The sequence below is a fragment of the Plectropomus leopardus genome, chromosome 13 (assembly GCF_026936395.1).
Source record: "Plectropomus leopardus strain MGB_pleo_1.0 chromosome 13, ASM2693639v1, whole genome shotgun sequence".
Classification (NCBI taxonomy): Eukaryota; Metazoa; Chordata; class Actinopteri; order Perciformes; family Serranidae; genus Plectropomus; species Plectropomus leopardus.
Genome location: NC_142188.1, coordinates 26,250,055 through 26,268,679, shown reverse-complemented (window position 1 = coordinate 26,268,679; position 18,625 = coordinate 26,250,055). Strand labels below are relative to the sequence as shown.

General features: G+C 41.1%; 2 protein-coding genes and 1 non-coding gene across 4 annotated transcripts; 2 read left to right on the top strand and 1 right to left on the bottom strand.

Annotated features, from left to right (window-relative positions):
- Positions 1–1,704: 1,704 nt before the first annotated feature.
- fignl1 (fidgetin-like 1) lies at positions 1,705–18,204 on the bottom strand. 2 transcript variants are annotated; one of them, XM_042501886.2, is made up of 2 exons: positions 17,065–18,204; positions 1,705–4,566 (listed from the first exon to the last, which is right to left on the bottom strand). In XM_042501886.2, the coding sequence occupies exon 2, from the start codon at positions 4,547–4,549 to the stop codon at positions 2,615–2,617; it is 1,935 nt and encodes a 644-aa protein (XP_042357820.2). In that variant the 5' UTR covers positions 4,550–4,566; positions 17,065–18,204; the 3' UTR covers positions 1,705–2,614. The 2 variants fall into 2 exon arrangements, with proteins under 2 accessions (XP_042357820.2, XP_042357821.2); XM_042501887.2 differs by lacking the exon at positions 17,065–18,204 and adding an exon at positions 6,168–6,320.
- On the top strand, positions 6,931–15,698 carry ttl (tubulin tyrosine ligase). The gene is made up of 7 exons (XM_042501888.2): positions 6,931–7,838; positions 8,049–8,127; positions 8,253–8,485; positions 9,289–9,424; positions 9,521–9,790; positions 11,072–11,215; positions 11,765–15,698. Exons 1-7 carry the CDS (start codon positions 7,670–7,672, stop codon positions 11,961–11,963), a joined length of 1,230 nt encoding a protein of 409 aa, XP_042357822.2. The 5' UTR covers positions 6,931–7,669; the 3' UTR covers positions 11,964–15,698.
- LOC148187731 (signal recognition particle RNA) lies at positions 17,727–18,025 on the top strand. The gene has a single exon (XR_015778580.1).
- Positions 18,205–18,625: the final 421 nt, after the last annotated feature.

Below are 18,625 nucleotides of genomic sequence, written 5' to 3'. Positions count from 1 at the left end.
TGTATAAACTTGTTCAGGTAAAATTTGAAATACAGGACTTTATTGTCTAATGCAGTATATTTAGACACTAAATATACAGACACTTTTATGTAAGTAAAGGATCTTAATGTTTTTGGCATCACTGTCTATAGCTGATCTCTGAACATGCAATATTCCAAACAGGTAATATTAAGCAGTTGCAAAAAAAAAATCATCACCATCTTCAAGTTACTTAAATACTCCACTAATATATTTCTACCTCGTTTTCAAATGTCAGTATTTCAAATTTGAATAACAATCATATATAGATATATTTTTTTTATAAGTAAACATATTGTAAATGTGTTTGTGACCACACAACCCCAGATGTGTCCACCGCTGCACAGCCACAATCAAATTGAGCTACAAGCTGACACCATATGGCTCACTTTTCAGTCCATCCTCTATGGATCCCACCAGCACCAGAGGAATTCTGTGCATCTGTCCCGGTCCAGCTGTGAGGAGTCCCCGTGTTCAGAGATGCTCGAGAGGGAGTTGTGTGACAATTTTCACTGCTGGCTAATTCAACAAAGTTTCAATACAGTGGCCAACCACACATGTCTGAAATATTTATCAGGGACTAGACAAAAAGATGAAAAATAAATGACAGGCCTTTTTCATGGTCTTCCAGATTTTCAAAGATTGTTTCATTAAATTTACATGAGAATTTCATTTCATGTGTGCACAATCTATAATGGTCCTCCTCAATAGCACAGTGTATATTTGACCAGTGAGGCATTAGACTCAAAAAACATCAACAATTATGAGAATCTCTGTTGACCAGAGCCACCACTTGGCCGTAGATTAACCACGTTTCTAATGTGTGGAAGAGAAAAAGCGTCTGTCTTATTTATTAATACTAATAGCTGAGAATCTGACTGGACAGAGCGTTTGAAGTATATACAGACCAGCCATAAACTCTGTGGCTCTACTTAAGTTTTGATTATGGATCTCATGCATATTGTCTAATAGAAAAACATGTATTGCAGTAAGAGATTTTCCTGCTGAGTCCACTGCTGTCTTAATCACTAACAGGAAGGGAGGCAAAACTTTCGGTTGTTTTTTTAAAAACACGAGACCCAGGATACTCTCTGTGTTGCCCAACTTCCGTGGATATGATTAGCACATCCAGCCTGAGGAACATTTCAGGACAAGACTTCAGGCAAAATATCATAAAGATCTGCATATACAGCTCTCAATAAAGTGATCACACTGCCCTCTGTGGATTAGATGGGAAGGAGGATCAAGTGGTGAAATGCTGCAATATACTGGAGATTAGGGCTGAAACCAACAATCATTTTAATGTTCAATTAATCTGTTGGTTATTTCTTGATTAATCAATTAAATGTTTTGTCGATAATATGTCAGAAAATGGTGAAAAATGATCATCAGTGTTGAAAAAAAGTCCAAGGATGATGTCCTGAAATGTCTTGTTTTGTCCAAAACCCAAAGACATTCAGTTTACTATTAAAGGAGTAAATAGACAGAAAATATTCACATTTAAGACGCTGGAATCAGAGAAATATGACTTTTTTTTTCTTTAAAAAAATTACCCAAATGGACTGATCAATTATTACTTTAGTTGATGAATTCTATAGTTAGCAACTAATGTTTATCATCGCGGCTTTATTGGAGTTAAGCTCAATATTGATGAGTTTAAATTCTGAGACATAAAAGGCATGTACATTAATGCAAAATTTAATTTTATTTGGTGAAAAAATACATTATGGCTCTGCAATTTAATTTAAAAGAAGAAAAGCAATTCCGGAAGAAAAGTCTTGACATAAAGTCAAGGTGAGGATATCTCTGGGAATTAATACTAACTTAATTAATTCAACCTCAACATATTAAAAAAGGATGCTAATTGCCTTAAAGGAACCTAAAGAGAGATAATTTCTTCATCTGGAGCACAGTTTGAGCACGCAACATGGTGCCTGATGCTTTCAACCAACCACAAAGAAACAGTAAAATGAAAATCCAAACAAAACAGTCTGGCCGTTACAAACTACAAAAAAAAAATAATTTGAATGCGTTGTGCTAACAGATGGAAACAACTTGCAGAGCAATTTCTCCATACAGGAAAAAAATCTTTTATTCTCTCACAAGAAAGATAACTGTGAGTAAGATAAGTATGCTGAGTTTCAGGCTGCTTCTCAGACTTTTTAAAGCTGATATTTGGACACTGTTCACTTATATCAGCTCAGATGTTTAAATTTGTGTTCAAAGTGTAGCCTGCAAGTAAGGACGAAAATGAATGGTTCTCAAACAACGGGCTGGTTGTACTGAGATGTAGTAAACAACAAAGATGAACGGTTGGACACACTGTGGGTGGAAAATAAGAGAAACACTTGCTCATTATAATGCAATCTCACACACATCTCTGTATATAGAAAATGATCTTTGTGACATTTACGTGTTTTTGGTTTTCAAGTGACACCGTGGTATCGTTGTTGAAGATACCCGTGCTATTTTGTCCACCCACTCTATGTCTTTTGTGTGCAAAAAACAAGTAACCGTTTTAAGATCTGTAAATTTCCCCAGAAGTGAAATGTTTTTCGAAACTTAATTTTACAAGAGGTATGATCAGGAGCCAAGCTTAACGTCCACAGCCAAAAGTCTTATTCCACTCTTCATATAGCTCCAAGTCTTTTGATGAGACGCTGGGTCGAACCGTCTTCAGGGCCTCCTGGAAGTCACTGTAGAGGATTGGTCGCACCTGATCTGCAGTGATGGTGGCGATGTCACTGAGCTGGATGCTGCGGATGGGCCCCAGCGCCGCCTCCCGGCACAGCTGAGTCATGTCGGCCCCTGAGAAGCCGTCGGTGGCCGTTACCACGCTCTCCAGCTCTTGCTCTCTCAGCTGGTTCTTCTCTTGAGCCATCAGGTTAGTTACTATCTGTCTTCGGGCGCTTGCTTCGGGCAGGGGGATGTATAACCTCTTTGCCAGGCGGCGGCGGGCAGCCTCGTCTATCTCCTGAGGCCGGTTGGTGGCGCCCACCACCAGGATGCGATCCTCTGCTGCCGTGGCTGCCCCGTCCAGCTGAACCAAGAACTCTGTTTTTATCCTACGTGATGAGTCATGCTCCCCGTCTGTCCGCTGGGACAACAGTGAGTCAATTTCGTCAATGAAAATGACCGCAGGCTGGTGGCAGCGTGCGATTGCAAACAAGGCTCGCACCATTTTTTCTCCCTCGCCCACCCACTTGGATGTGAGCGATGAAGCACTGATGCTGAAGAAGGTGGCACCTGATTGGCAAGCTATGCATTTTCCTATCAGAGTTTTTCCGGTCCCTGGAGGGCCAAACAGCAGGATGCCTTTGGGAGGGCCGCGGAGGCCGGTAAAGATGTCAGGACGCAGCATGGGCCAAACCACAATCTCCTTTATGGTGGTCTTGGCGAACTCCAGGCCCGCTATGTCATCCCAGGCGACAGGAGGCCCGTGGTCCATGATCTCACTCATGATCAGCTCCACTATCTTTGGCTCAAAGTTTTTCAGACGCTCATCCAGGATCTGAGGCTCCTGATTAGAGTTACGGCTCGCCGCTCCTTCTTCCTCCTCCTGTCGCGGCATTGGTGACACAAATTTAGAAAATGTACCTCGAGGCCTGTTAGCACCCAGAGATTTTTTTATAGTTGCTGCCATGCCAGGGGTCTGACCTCTCTGGGACTGACTGGAGTTCTTTTTCTGTTGATCAACAATGAATTGCTCACGGGCGGTTTTAAAGTTGCTTCCAGCTCGCTGATCAGTGCCTGCTTGACCTCCATATTGCCCCCTGCTACTGTCGCCTCCATCTGGGTTGTAAAAATTCTTTCGCTTCGATGGGTTGGCGGTGGGGAAGAAGGAGGACTGGTAGTTGTGTGTGCCGCCTGCAGGGCCAGGGTTTCCCTGTGGAGCAACTGAAGGAGAATGACTAAACACGGACTGCGGCCTCATTGGAGGTCGGGGGAAAACATTTGGATTACCCGACATCACATCAGAGCCTTTTGACCTCTCTGAAGTGACAATAGAAGCTGAGTTACTGGCCTCTGTTTTAGGCTGTGGTGGACCCAAAGGTTTAAACAATGCACCCTCTGACCTGACTCCTGTTAAGGGTGCACACAGGGAGCTGCCTCTGCTCTCTGGTCCCACAGATATGTTAACATCTCCTGGTGCCACCAGGGAGCCTCCGCCCCCTGCCCCTACCTGAATCATGCTCTGCACGCAGGGCAGCTCCAGCACACTCTCCGCGGTCAGGGACGACTCCCATTTGTCACTGTAGTTCCTCTGACTGCGGGCCAGATGCAGCGCACTCTCTGCATAGTTGTTGAGCCCTGTGCGGGGGTCATCCGAGTCCAGCACTGCGGCGTAGCGCTCCGAGTAGGTCCTGAGCAGGCTGGCCATGCCGGCCTGAGAGAGCTGGGAGCTTGCCCATGCATACTGAATGGAGAGGATATGGGCCCGGTAGGCATCGGCCGTCTGTTCAGGTGTACAGTTGCCAGATGAAATGTCAAAGGACCTCCTCTGCCATTCGTCCAGGTGTGCGCCACTCATGCCTGGCCTGCTCCAGTCTGATGAAGGAGAGGGGACAAAAGTTATTAAAAATACATGACCTCAGTAAAAGCCAAGGCACACATCACCCCTGACCCATACACACAAAAAAGGTACATCTCATCACGTTACATTCTGTGATAAGTATGAGCAAATGATACAACACCACACCCAATGACCTTCAGGGACTCATGACAACAGATTTAAAAAAACATGGTTACGAGTGAAAGAGCAGATACTGAAATATCCTGACTTTCTATCATTATTATGGCTCAGGTCTCAAAAAAGATGCATCTCACTTATTTGCATCCAAACTCAAAAGCATCTCTGCGTAAGGCCCTTCCCTAACTGGTAAATGTCCATGACTTTGAAACTCCAAACTTTGATATTCAACCCTTTGAAACCTGGAGTGACAACACGTTTCTTGTGCTGCTTTCAGATGCATTTCACAAGTAGATAAACATTTGAAACCAGAGCAAATAGGTGTGATGTCTTTGAAAACACGAGTAATAAGGCAGTTCGCAACTTGGGAAGAAATGATCCACAAATTGCAAGAAATAATAGATTTAGAAAAAGAAGATTTAGAAATGCTAGGGAAATGTCTTGAAAAAAAATATATAATTATAACATTTACAATTATGCTTGAGAATTATTACAACATTTTTCAGTACGTTTCCCAAGTCTTATTGCATTGTTGTTGTTTTTTTTAAACTTTTTATTTCTTTTTTTAAAAATTATTATTAATTAATTTTTTTGTTTGACTAATTTTCAGTTGATTTTCCTGTACTTTTTCCTAATTTCTTGCTCATTTTTGGGTAATTTCTTCTTCTGTTGCTCATTGTCTTTTTCTAATGTTTTTGAAAGACATTGAAAGGAAATTTCCACAGGTTTCAAAGAGTTAACACAAGCTTCGTTAGTCTCCACACCTCAGCTGTTATAACCTCTAAATATCCAGAGCCGTGTAATAACAATATAACATTACAACTGTTTCATGGGATGAGTAGATTGGTAACATTACTAAACTAGAATAGTGAACAGCAATGGTTTAATATTGGTGGAAAGAGCTGTATGCAGCTCTGTTAAATACTTAACTTAAAGAATATGTAGCTGTAAAGTTAGGGACTGTAGTTTGTCCATCAGAGTAGGGGTGGCCGGGGGAGGGGGGGTGACTTTGAAAGAAAGCATGCATTTCAATCCCACTTGCAGGTTTGGGGGGTTGTGGGGATGTTTAAAATAAAAACAAAATACAACCATTTAAAGCTGAATGTCTCTTCCCTAAGCCAAATCAAAAAACATAACTCTCTCCCAAATACTTAAAAAATGATTTGAAGTGCCTCTCTCATTTCACACCACCCTCCTCCCCTCTCATAAATATCGAGCAGTCCCTTACTAGAGGGAAGCTCACAGGCAAAGCTGCTGCAGCAGTAGTGTTATTTAACTTTAGATCATCTTTCAGTGAACTCACAAGGAAAACTATCTTAGTCTCCATGACATGCAGTTATAAACAGCCTTTAGACGGGTCCCACTCATTTACAGATACACGTTAACCATTTATGTTACAGGTATTACACCGCATCAAACACAGGCCACGATAGTGAGGACAACAACGGACGACACTTACTATCAGGGGTATCTTCTGATATAATGACAAAACATAAAGGTGCTACACTAAACGGAGGACTTTTATAACGTTAACTTGTTGACAGCATCTGCACTTCAACTCGCCGTTCAGTTGTTGTTCCCGCCGGTTTCCTCCTCAACAGTACAACTTCCTGTCGTGTCCCAATTCGTTCTGGGAAAACGTAAAGTAGCCTTTCGGCATCACTTTCAGCTAATGTAGACACCCAGACAAAACTAAACACAAGTTTTTGTCGTTATCCATTTAACAAACGTCGACTTATGGTGGAAATACGAGAATAAAACAGTGCTAAGTAGAAGCAAATAACTTGTTTAAAAATATCGGAACGGGACCCACAACTTGCCACAACTTCGGAGTGCTTCATTTATCCCCCAGGTTCGCCCAGACAGCGGTCACTATCTATTAATGTGCTAATTCGCCGCGCTGTTAATTCCCACGTTAAGCTTCTTTACTATATATAATAAATTATAAACTACGAGGCAGTCTTACCGAGAGTAGAGAACCTTTTTGTTCCGTTTTATAATTTATTTCTACTGTGGTTTCAATACAAGCTGCTAATTTAGAAGGTCTGCAACGCCATCTTGTGGCTACAAGCCGTTAAACCAATCCATTGATTAGACTGTCGCTTTATCGTGTTGCCTTCTGGGAAACGTAGTACTAATGTTGTTGGAATTCAGTCGGCAGTGAATTTCGATGCATTTCAGTTTTTAAAAAATCATACTTGTACATTTATTACAATCGCAGACTTAGCAATTTACTTTTGTTGTGTAACAAACTATGTCAAATATCCACTGATCTTGATATTTGTGTGCGCGTTGACTACACTAACCACAACCGTAGAGCTTTTTGTTTATGCTGTCGACACTGGATGACAGCGGCTGCTGAGCCTCGGTGGATAAAGCAGACCCTGCCGGTGAGAAAATAGGCTGCGTTTGTGATCCTGTGTAAGCTAACTAGGCAGATAGTTAGTTTTGTGCACTGTCCATAACTAAAGTCTTTGTCTTTGAAGAGAGAAGCTGGAAAAGTTTCCTGGATAAATGTTATAAATAGTCGCAGTCCGTTAGCTAACGTTTTAGCTAAACCGGAGACGGGAGTTTAATTAATCCAGACGGGACCAGCCCCAGGAGCCGGCAGCAGCAGTCAGTCACACCCTTGTCTGGGGTTTGTGGAGGATCCCTGTCTGCGCAGCAACCTTAAACAGCTATCCTTCACATGCTACCATGTTTTAAACAGGTACACGTTAGCCCCAGATTACTGAATTGGAGCTTCAGGACGATATTGTGAGTTAGCAGTGAAGTGTGGACTGGATATGACTGACTCATCATCATGGCACGGACAGAGGAGATAACCCTGAACAGCCTGTCTGCTGCAGTGCCAACCAGACAGCACCATATATAGCCAAACAGCTAAGTTATAGACACATTCAACCTTTTTTATAATTATTATTATTATTATACACGTCCCCTTGGTGTCAGCGTGTCAGTATGAATACCCCGATGTACACGTTTGTCACCCGTGACGAGAACAGTACTGTTTATGCAGAAGTTTCCAAAATCCTCCAGTCAACCGGACAATGGAAAAGGCTGAAAAGAGACAATCCCAGATTCAACTTAATGCTCGGTGAACGGAACAGACTGCCATTTGGACGATTAGGTAAGTATGTTCTTTCATATTTCACATGATGCTGGAATCAGACAGAAAAGCGTGTTTGCAGCTATATTTGGTGTGTGCACCCACTCAGGATGAGACAGCTGCTGTCAAGCATCCTGTGGAAAAATGATGCCTCCCATTTAAATGTGTAATGAAGGCTCTTATTGTGGATATTTCCATGCATTTTAAAATCTCCTAATTTGGGCTTCACAGGTCATGAGCCAGGACTGGTGCAGCTGGTGAATTACTACAGAGGAGCAGACAAGCTTTGCAGAAAGGCGTCCTTGGTCAAGTGTGTATCTGTCTTTTTTAAAAAAAAAAAAATCAGCATCTTTTGCCGTCACTAATGTAGTTTTGTACAAATCAATTATTTAGAGGAAGTTACATTAGCTGACCATTTCCTTTCTTTACCATTAGACTAATAAAGACCAGTCCAGAGCTGTCCGACTCCTCTAACTGGTTCCCAGAATCCTACATCATCTATCCCACTAACCTCAACACCCCTGTTGCTCCAGCTACAAATGGCATCAGCCATCTAAAGAGCAATCCCAAGACTGATGAGCGGGAAGTTTTCTTGGCCTCCTATCACTCTAAAAAAGAAAGTGGGGAGGGCACAGTGTGGATAGCCAAGTCCTCTGCTGGAGCTAAAGGTAAAATCTATCATCCACGTTTCAATCCACAAGCCTTGGTCAAACATTTTCTCTTCAGTGTCTTCTTAAATTATCAGGGTTCCCATGGATCCAAGTCTTAAAAGGCATTGAATTCATTAATCTAAAAGTAAGGCCTTAATTGTTATTAAATTGACTTAAATTAATGGTCAAAAGTCTTAAACCTGCTCAGACATAAAGAGTAGGATTTTATGCATATATTGTTCTGAGGTTACATCATAAAATCGCAAAATAATTGGCAGCATTTTTTTTTGTTAAACAACTCGTCATGATTACAATCCAAGCAGTGGAATGTCATGCAGATTGAGAAACACAAAATCACCAAGAAAGCCCGCCAGAAATGCCAAATATATCCCACTTCTGTTGGTGAACCACATAGATAATTTCATGATAATAGAATTTGTTCCTTGTTCAGTCTAACAAGGTCTTTTCACTGAAAAAAAGTCATATTTTATATCACAATAACCATTTGGGAGAATAAATCTGTCCATCTCCAATTTTGACTATCAGTACATTGGTCTTAAACTTTATTCCGAGTGGCATTAAAAAAATCTTAAACTCCTAAATCTACCTTGACTTAAGCTGCTGGAACCCTGATTATATTAACTTGAGTCATAGATTACAAACTCTTTCTGAGCTTTTTTAAAGAGTTTTTCCCTTTTAAAGGGGACAGTTTCACTAGATAAATCCTTTTTTAAGTGACCTACTGCTTGTATTGTTTGCAGTTTTAAAATGTGGCAGATGGCATCAGTGGTAGCTTCACATATTTTATTTTATTACAACAGGTGCTGGTATTTTCATATCCCATGATGCTAATCAGTTGCTGGAGTACATTGATAATCAGGGACAGGTTCATGTTATTCAGAAGTACCTGGAGCAACCTCTGCTTCTGGAGCCGGGACGTCGCAAGTTTGACATCAGGCAAGTCTTTTATGTTAAACCCACAGAGAAAGAGTGTGCTAGTCTGTCCGGACTTTGTAACTGAGGCTCTCATGGGTTATGTTGTACTATTACTAGGAGCTGGGTGCTAGTGGACCATCAGTACAACATCTATTTATACCGGGAGGGTGTGCTAAGGACATCCTCGGAGCCCTACAACAGCTCTGACCTCCAGGACATGACCAGCCATCTGACCAACCACTGCATCCAGAAGGAGCACTCCCAGAACTACGGACGATACGAGGAAGGGAACGAGATGTTCTTCGATGAGTTCAGGCTGTACCTGCTGAACACTTACAACATGACCCTGGAGAGCACCATATTACCTCAGATCAAGCAGATCATAAAGTAGGTCCTTCTTGTTTTTGCTGCAGTTTATGCTTTTGGATCTCTTCTAATAGACAACACAGCTCTGCTGTCACACATCACACTGAACGCTGAAATACATAATGTTTTTTATTATTTTTTATTTTTCTGTTATTATCAATCGCAAACTGTATTCAGACACAAAACTGGCATATTAGTATGGTTGGGGCCATTCTCCAAAACTGAAAAAAGCTGACTGATTTGTTAAATCAAATCTGTTTTAGGTGATAGAGAACGTAAATAACGTATTCTTGTTTAAGTTACTTGGTTGATCAATGATATTTTAGTCTTGATAAGTGGATATAAAGAAGAAAGATGAGATGAAATGTTGTTCTTCAAGGACTTATGGTTAATGTGAAAGCCACCGATTTTAGCTTGTAAATAACAAGTAAGATTGTCACTGCTTCATTGCATAAAATTATATCAGTGGAATTTGGTAGGTTTAAAAACAAAAAACACAATATCAATATGGGTTAGTTTGCCATGTGCTTTGGCTTTAAAAACCTTCCTTTAGGCACACACAGGCTTTTTAAACTGTTAGCAGCATCGTTTTGGGATTGCAGTGTTAGTCTGTGATGTCTCCACAGCTTCCGGTCCAGACTGAAGTATCTCGACAGCTGTTTTATGGACTGTTGTGCAAATTTGTGCAGACTATCATGGAGTCACTGGATCTGAGTTTGTGACTAAAACCTGCAGATCTAATGATGTTCCCATCAGCCTCAGCTGCACTTTGTGTCGAGTGCTAATGTTAAATGTTAACATGTTGATACGCCAAATTTACGTAAACATCATACATGCTAAACATCAACATGGCAGGATTATCACCGTGAGCATTTAGTCTAAATGTAGCCTCCCAGAGCTACTATCATGACTGTCAGCTGACTTGTGTTTTAAAACATTTTTGCTCCTAAAGCTCCAAAATGTTATCAAGATAGAATAGCAAATTATAGAGCAGTATTATTAGTAAACATATAGTATTTAGTACAAGTAACTGTTTTAGTGTATTATTTCCTAAACAGTCATTTAAGTCTCCTCTTTATTTAGTTCGCATATGTGCTTCTGTTCTGAAAATGTAAATTTGGTGTCTATAAAACACCATCTACAATCAGGACCTGGGCAATATTTTGAATTTCATTTTCAGTAGAGGTCTGAAAAGGTCATTGATCACTTAATGCCTGAAATATTCCTGCTGAATTGTATCAAGTGTTTGCACGTGGCAAGCTGTTTAGGTGTTGGAAATGATTTTGCCGTCCGGTTTCACAGGAGCTGTCTGACATGTATCGAGCCGACAATCAGCACCAAGCACCTGTCCTACCAGAGCTTCCAACTCTTCGGATTTGATTTCATGGTGGACGAGAGCTTCAAAGTTTGGCTCATCGAGATCAATGGAGCTCCAGCCTGTGCACAGTCAGTAACGTAACAAACAAAAGTGGTTTTTTTTTAGCTTTTAGTTTTTTAATGTTAGCTTTACCTTTACTGTAAACCACTGTTTTTATGTCTATATTTTCTAACAGCCTTGTGCTCTGTCTTCTATTCACATTTATTCCTGCAGTCTGCATTCAGACTTGTTTGGCCTCTGTTGACAATATGCAGAAAAGAGCTTTGCATCTATTTCCATAAGTATCTAAAAATGTCTGTGGTGAAATGTTGGAATATTTGTTTGTTTGCTGTTGTTCTTCCATGGAAGGTCACAAATAGAAAAGCTATGAAAATGTAACCATTGTTTCAGAGCTACGCATTTGAATTTTCATGCTCCTCATGAATTTCTATTTTTGGAACTTTGACTCATAATTGATCTTGACGTTTTTCCAATGCAAAAGTGTCATGGGAGTTTCCCATGATATGATATTGAATGAGTCAGTGTACGTGTTTCCTACAGACTAAATTCAAACTCTTAAAGTCAGAAACACAAGGGTGAGGGCATGTTAACACTCCTTTTATCCCTTCTCCCTCCAGGAAACTATATTCAGAGCTATGTCAAGGTATCGTGGATGTGGCTATTTCCAGTGTCTTCACCCTGAACAGCGGCGGTGACTCCTCGTCTGCTTCTTCTTCACCTTATTCCTCCTCCCCATCGTCTATGTTCACCACCAACGCCTGCTCCTCTCCCAAGCTCAGAGGACCTCTTCACGTTGGCCCTTTCACCCGACTGTAAGCACACGCACATACTCCCCTCGTCTCCTCCTCACAGCTTCTTCACGCTCTGTCCTCACTCCTAAACTCTACCTGAGATGTAGCACATGCCAGCGCGCCAAGCCTTTAATCGTACCTTTCCTGTCACGCCTGGAGGGAGTCCTTCTTCAAGTGGAAATCACCAAGCTGCAGATACGATCTCTGCTCTCCTGATTATGCATATTATGAACGTGAGGACCGTGAGGACCGTGAGGACCGTGAGGATCGTGAAGATCGTGAGGACCGTGAGAACGAAACTCTCTGGGAGTTTCTGAATGAGGACAGACAACCTTCCATCTCAGTCCCACCACCAGTTTCTCCGCAAGCAGATTCATGGAGGTCTGGAGGATGCAGAGACGCTCCAACTGAGACTGTAGTGCCTTACATTTCCAGCCACGCTCCCTTAAAAAGACTGCCAGTTCGCTTGCTCTGTTACTGTGACTTGTACTTGTTCTCTAAGCCTTTGCACTGTTGCTCAGTAAAGTTAATGTGGTCACGATCAGTCCACAAGAATTAGCATAAAACAAATTCCTTTAAATTTGAGATCTTAGAGGATTTGTGTCATTTTGAATGTTATTTTTCTCATCAGACATGTTTCTCTAGCCTCAAAAACCAGATGAATCTGACTGCAAGCTTGTGTTTTATTTGTTTTGGCAGATATGTCCGGCCCCCCCTCGTGTTTAGACAGATAACCAGCCGACCTGGCCAGAGCAAATTACAACCGCTAAGCTAATATGGGGCATGTTTGAATGGCTGCAGAGCCTTCACACTTTAGGGCACGGTCACAAATTAGCCAATGCAGGCGAGTAACCATCACTTGCTGAAGCAATATTGGTTCTGAATTTGGACTTTGCCAGACGTGAAAAACACAAAGCTAACTTGTGAGCTAATGTTAGCTAGCTAGCTTGCTAATAAAAATGGCGAAATTTGTTATTATTGGTACAGTTTCCATTTTCTTACGTTCCATGTCTGTACTCACTGCCAGCCGGGCAGCGTCTCTCATGTGGGGCAGTTAGCATTTTTCATGACCGGCATCGTACCATATTGGCGGGTTAAACACGGTAACAATCCTCCACATGTACTTATTTGCTATTGGTTGAGGCCGCGACTTCCCTGGTCAAAGTTCACCAAAGTTGAACTCCATCTGATGCAATTATGCCGATTCGCTTTGCCACTGGAAGCTGGTGTTTTATTCATCATTTTGCTTGAAGTGAACTGAAGGAGAATACTGGCCAATGTTAATTTTGCACGTGTGACAGTGTCCTCATGCAAAATACGTGATGACGCCATTTTTTTGGTTTGCACGCCTTCCAGCCACTGACAAAAAGCTGAGCATAAACCTAGCTTGGTAAAGAGGAGTGGTGTTGAGGTTTTACGAAAACAACCAACATGGCTGCAGCTGATGTGGAGCTTTATGTTAATAAATTATTAAATATTTTTAAATTCTGATGGCAAAAACTGCAACACTCATTCACATGATGCCACACCATCACAGCTCATCTCTACACGCTTTAGTCTGTTGACATTTGTCTGTTGCTCAGGGCTACGTCACGTTTCGTTTCTCCGATTAGTTGTAGGTCTTTACATTTGCATCCAGAGGCATTCTGGTCTACGGTTGTTGATGAGACAACTCTTGGTGTGAGTTTCCAGTAACTCCCATTTGCGTTTTTTTCTGGCGATATCAGGCTTACATTTCTGATTTTTTACAACTTTTTAAACATTTTTTAAGTCTAGCTTGCCTGCAGCTGTAACAAGGAGTTTCAGTGAGGAATGTTAAAACTGATAAAGAAGTAACGGAGATATTTAAAGTTAAAAAGACTAATATACTAACCTGATGTGTCTGATTAGCTGAACATTCGAGATGTCAAGGAATACCTTGAAAATTAACATTCCTCTTAACTTGAAAATGTGGACGTATTATTTACATTCAGGGCAGCTGGATGACGAAAGTGAGCAGGGAGACTGTCTTTCATCTGGTAAACCAGGTTTAAGTCCGTCCTAACAGGTGTCCCTGACCTCTGACCTCTACAGCAGAGAGAAACGCGAGCTCCCATAAGGGCATCAACAAAGCATTAGCCTACATTATTATGTTTGAGTTATTCTTTACAGAATAGAAGACATGTTTGATGTTTTATTTGCCATTCGAAGAGTGCATGTTTGTGTGAAAGCATGTAGTAAAATGCACCGTCATACGAGCTCCCGCAGCTGCCCCAAGAGTGTGTTTTATTTCTGATGTGTTAAAAGACTGTCGCTGTAAAGTGTTGTCAACAAGTGTGTGGATTCTGTTTTTAAAGTGTTGTAATGAAAGTAGATTAGATTGTACAAAGTGTGTGAAAGACCCCATGAAATGAAACCGTTGGGACACTATAACCATTTGTAAGATAACAGAGCTGATGGAGACAAAAAACACATACAACGCTACTTCATATTTTTTGCACTGTTCCGTAAATACATACTGTGTCAAATATGTTATTACCAAAGAAAAGTTGGATTTTTTACACTCATATTCATTTCTATCACAGCTGCATTACCCGACTGATTTATGTTTATTTCATGGGGTCGTTGAATTTTTTCTTTTGATTAATCTCTTTGTGAATAGACGAGACTTCAGAAGTGTAGCCGTTAAGGTCATGTCAAATCTATATTATGTTACTGTTTGTTAGAAAGTAATGTTTAGTTGGTTTTTTTTCCTCAGACATGAAACTTTAAATTAGCTCAAAGTTTGTGACCGCTGCACGTTGGGTCGTTGATTCTGCTGTTGTGTCTCCAGGGGCTCAGTTTAATCACAGAAAAAGTCATTAGAGGAGTTTTAGTTGGCGTGTCTCTCATTATGTTAGAATCCCTGCCGTTCCTCTATTCAAACCTCAATTGTGTGGGTAACTTAAAATTAAGGGACACCATTGAAGCATTATTTATGTTTTTAATCACTGTGCATTTGTGTTTACAAGACGACTCTGGGAATTAAAGGATATGTAAGTGGCTGAAGGTCAGAACGATGGAGTAGCTACAGAGCAGTGTTAAGAGACGGGGTTATTATAAACATTAATCCCACTAACATATGATGGGCCCACTCCTGTGATGCATTGCAGAGCCCTGATGTAGCCGAAATGATGTTTGAAAGTTTCAAAAAATGTCACTGTTAGCATAAATTTGGTATTTATGAATGATTCATGATTGTGTTGGCAAATGGGTTACAAGTTTGCTGATTTTTTTTAAGCGTCAAAAGCAAACCATCTGAATTTGTTTTTTATTAAATTTTAAGGGGAAATGTCTTTCCATCAAAGGGAAGGGTGCCTTAGAGGAAATTGCATATTGATTTTTTTAAAAAAAAAATACGCAATGGACCTCCAGCGTTTAATGCACCTTCATTTGTTTGTTTGTATCAAAGTGATTTTGCCTCATTCATGATAAAATGTCTTTTAAATTCAATGATGTCATGTTCTCAGTTTAATATGGTTGTTTTTTTTCTCATATTTTCCTCATCTTTACCAAAGATCAAGTTCCTGCTGTATTATCAGTGTCAGATGATGTTTTGTAGTAGCTATAACCTGGACATTTGCACATCAGTTGGCCAACATGATCCAAAATCCAGTATCATATTCAGAGGGATATCTGTGCTGTGTTTTTTTTTTTGTTAGGTGATGTTTTATTCAAACTCTTGCATGAACATTTGTCTTTATCAGAAACAGTATTACTAGAATAAAAAACATTGCTATTATACAGCCTCTGTCATGTGTACATTTCTGCTTTATGCGATCCATTTAATTTCCTCCTGCTGCCAGTCTTTATGCTAAGCTCAGCTAAACACATCCAAGACCAACTCCACACTAGACACACAGAGCGATATCTGTGTCTTTACTGTTTCACTTAGGCATATACTTCTCAAAAAGAAGCAACACAAAAAGGCCAAGAAAATAACATGCTTTCATTATTTCTGTGGCCATAATGTGTTGCTATGTGTCCATTCAGTGGCTGTATGAAACATAGTGGATGCTTTTCCATGTGCACCATCATGTTATATCGCTGCTGTAAAAATATTACCAGACTTTGGAGCAAACTTAATAAAACTCTAATAAGCTCTACAGGACAGTAGAAAATAGCTTTTTGTAATTTTTTTAACCATGCACATATTAAGATGCTATTTTGTCTACTGTTACAAACTGTTATGGGAAAAAAAACTGCACTAAAAAAACTGGGTTTTTTAAAAACAGCAAAGTTTTATCTGTGAAGGAATTTTCGGAAAATATAACAAATGCTGATCAACTTTCAACTTGCAGCTGCTATTTTACGTCGCAAGATGCTGCTGTTGCTCCCTGATGACGTCATCGTTGTTAAGACATCTTTCTGTAATACATCCATGGTGGGAAAAAAACAACCAAAATCTTTGTGAATGAGGGGCATGAAGTGAAAGCAGCTGTGTGGGTGAATTCAGATTTCACACAATCAAGCAAGGGCTCATATATTATCAACATATTAGCAGTCTAACAAGTTTAGGATCCAGAAAAAGAAGGTTAAATTGCTTTTAAAGCCTCATCACATCCAAATTTAATGTCATCTTGCACCAGCAAAAAAAAAATTGGGAGAACAAGTGGTGATTTTGAAATGCAAATTCTGGTCGGGCCACACAATATTCAAACACAAAAATTGATGATGCAATCAAAACAAACCATACTGTATGTTACTCTGAACCGTACACACAGCAAATAAGCTACTGGCAAGTAAGAGGAGAATCACAGCACCGTTGATGGCAAAAATCCAGTTGAATAAAACCATAAAAAACTACACAAACACTGAAAGATCTAACCACATATCTTACCATATCAACAGCACCACAAAGGACAGTGTTAAAGCTCTCCCAACATCAAATACTCACGATCTAAACAACACCAACGTGAGGACAGTAAAACACAATGCAAAACTCACGCCAACTCACACACACACCCAGACAATGCACTTACCGCCAGCAGCTCATTACCCCACTATAACTAAACTATCAGTTTGTTAAGTCTCCCTCTCACAGCTGTGTGTCAAATTAAACTACACACAGCAGTAAATACTTATGAATAACAATAAATTAGACTCACCGGCGCACTGCACCTGTTGTCCAGACGGTTTCCCCTCCAAAAACAAGTCGTGGACAGCCTAACAGGGCTTTTTCTCTGCTATGCTAGCGGTTAGCCAGGTTTTCCTTTTGAACCTCTCCTGGTTGAATGAGCTTTTCTTGTTTTTCCTTCTTGAGAAATGATAAAGTCCTCCGGTTGATGTGGTCACAAATGTTTTATTTACAATTTCTGCTCAAGGGGTTAAGTGCTAAATCGCACAGTAGTTAAAAAGTCCGCACAATCCATCGCGCGAGCATAAGGTAAATTAACAGTCCCTCGTTAACTAAAGTAGAGCTAAAACCTGCACGGTGCCCGCCCTCGCGCCAGTCAAACCAACCAATGGGAATGCTTCCGGGACATCGAGCAGCCTATAATCTTCCTCTGTACATCAGCGCCCTCTGGTGGGGCCCCATGGGCTCCTAATGTAAAGTCAGGACTACTTAGGACTATAATTGTCTTTTGCTAATTTTTTGCAAATGTTAATGTTTTGTGTGTTGATCTGCACAACTCTGCAGCTGCCATGGATCTATTATAAATCGGAAGCTGTAGGGTTTAAATTCGTTGCTTAAATGCCGCTGGTGCGTGCTCCTTGATGACGTCACGACTGCAAGAGGCCAAAATCTCTGTAAATGCAGTGTTTCCTCGCCGGGTGCGGTGGCGCGCGCCTGTAATCCAAGTCACCGGGAGGCTGAGGCTGGCGGACCGTTTGAGCTCAGGAGCTCTGAGCTGCAGCGGACTATGCCGATCGGGTGTCCGCACTAAGTTCGGTATCGATATGGTGCTCCTGGGGGAGCCCGGGATCGCCAGGTCGTCTAAGGAGGGGTGCACCGGCCCAGGTCGGAAACGGAGCAGGTCAAAGCCCCCGTGCCGCTCAGTAGTGGGATCGCGCCTGTGAATAGACGCTGTAGTTCAGCCTGAGTAAGACAGCGGGACCCAGTCTTTTTATTGTCTTTCTACTGTTAAACACACAGCTAAGACAACATATACGATCAACAGCAGTGTTTTTATGTGTTACAGCAGATTAATCATTGACTCTTTATTTCCTTATTCTTTTGGAAACCCTCAGAAAGCAGCTCTGTTTGTTTGTCCGGCAGCGCCTCCACCTGGAGGAGAGGCGCAACGACCATCAATCACACCAGAGTCCATGCAGCAGCACAGACAGGCTCCTGTGCATTGACAGTTTTTTCCTTTCATCATTCAGTGAAGATGATGATGGAGAAGAGACAGATTCCTCCAGTAATAATAATTTCCCAGAACATCAGGGCTGCAAACATTTAAAACGGACTGTTTTCTTCTATGTTGGTGTATGTCTAATGGACACACACAGCTATAACACCAACATGGAGCGTATTTATAACATAATAGACTTTTTTTTACAGAAGACATTTGGATGTGTAAAAAATAAAATGACTGATGGCTCACTGGTCCCCACTGGCTCACAACACAACAAGCCAACACAGCCTCCCACCTGCCGCCTCCAAGCTCCCATCAGGTACAGAGCACACAGCAGACTGTGTGCGGTAGCTTCATTATTTTCCCTCCC

Excerpts from the sequence above, each read along its gene's own strand:
- ttl (XM_042501888.2), top strand. The coding sequence starts at position 7,670 with ATGAATACCCCGATGTACACGTTTGTCACCCGTGACGAGAACAGTACT. Across the intron at positions 8,128-8,252 it reads AGAAAGGCGTCCTTGGTCAA|ACTAATAAAGACCAGTCCAG; the intron begins GTGTGTATCTGT and ends CTTTACCATTAG. Across the intron at positions 9,425-9,520 it reads CGTCGCAAGTTTGACATCAG|GAGCTGGGTGCTAGTGGACC; the intron begins GCAAGTCTTTTA and ends TACTATTACTAG.
- fignl1 (XM_042501886.2), bottom strand. The coding sequence starts at position 4,549 with ATGAGTGGCGCACACCTGGACGAATGGCAGAGGAGGTCCTTTGACATT.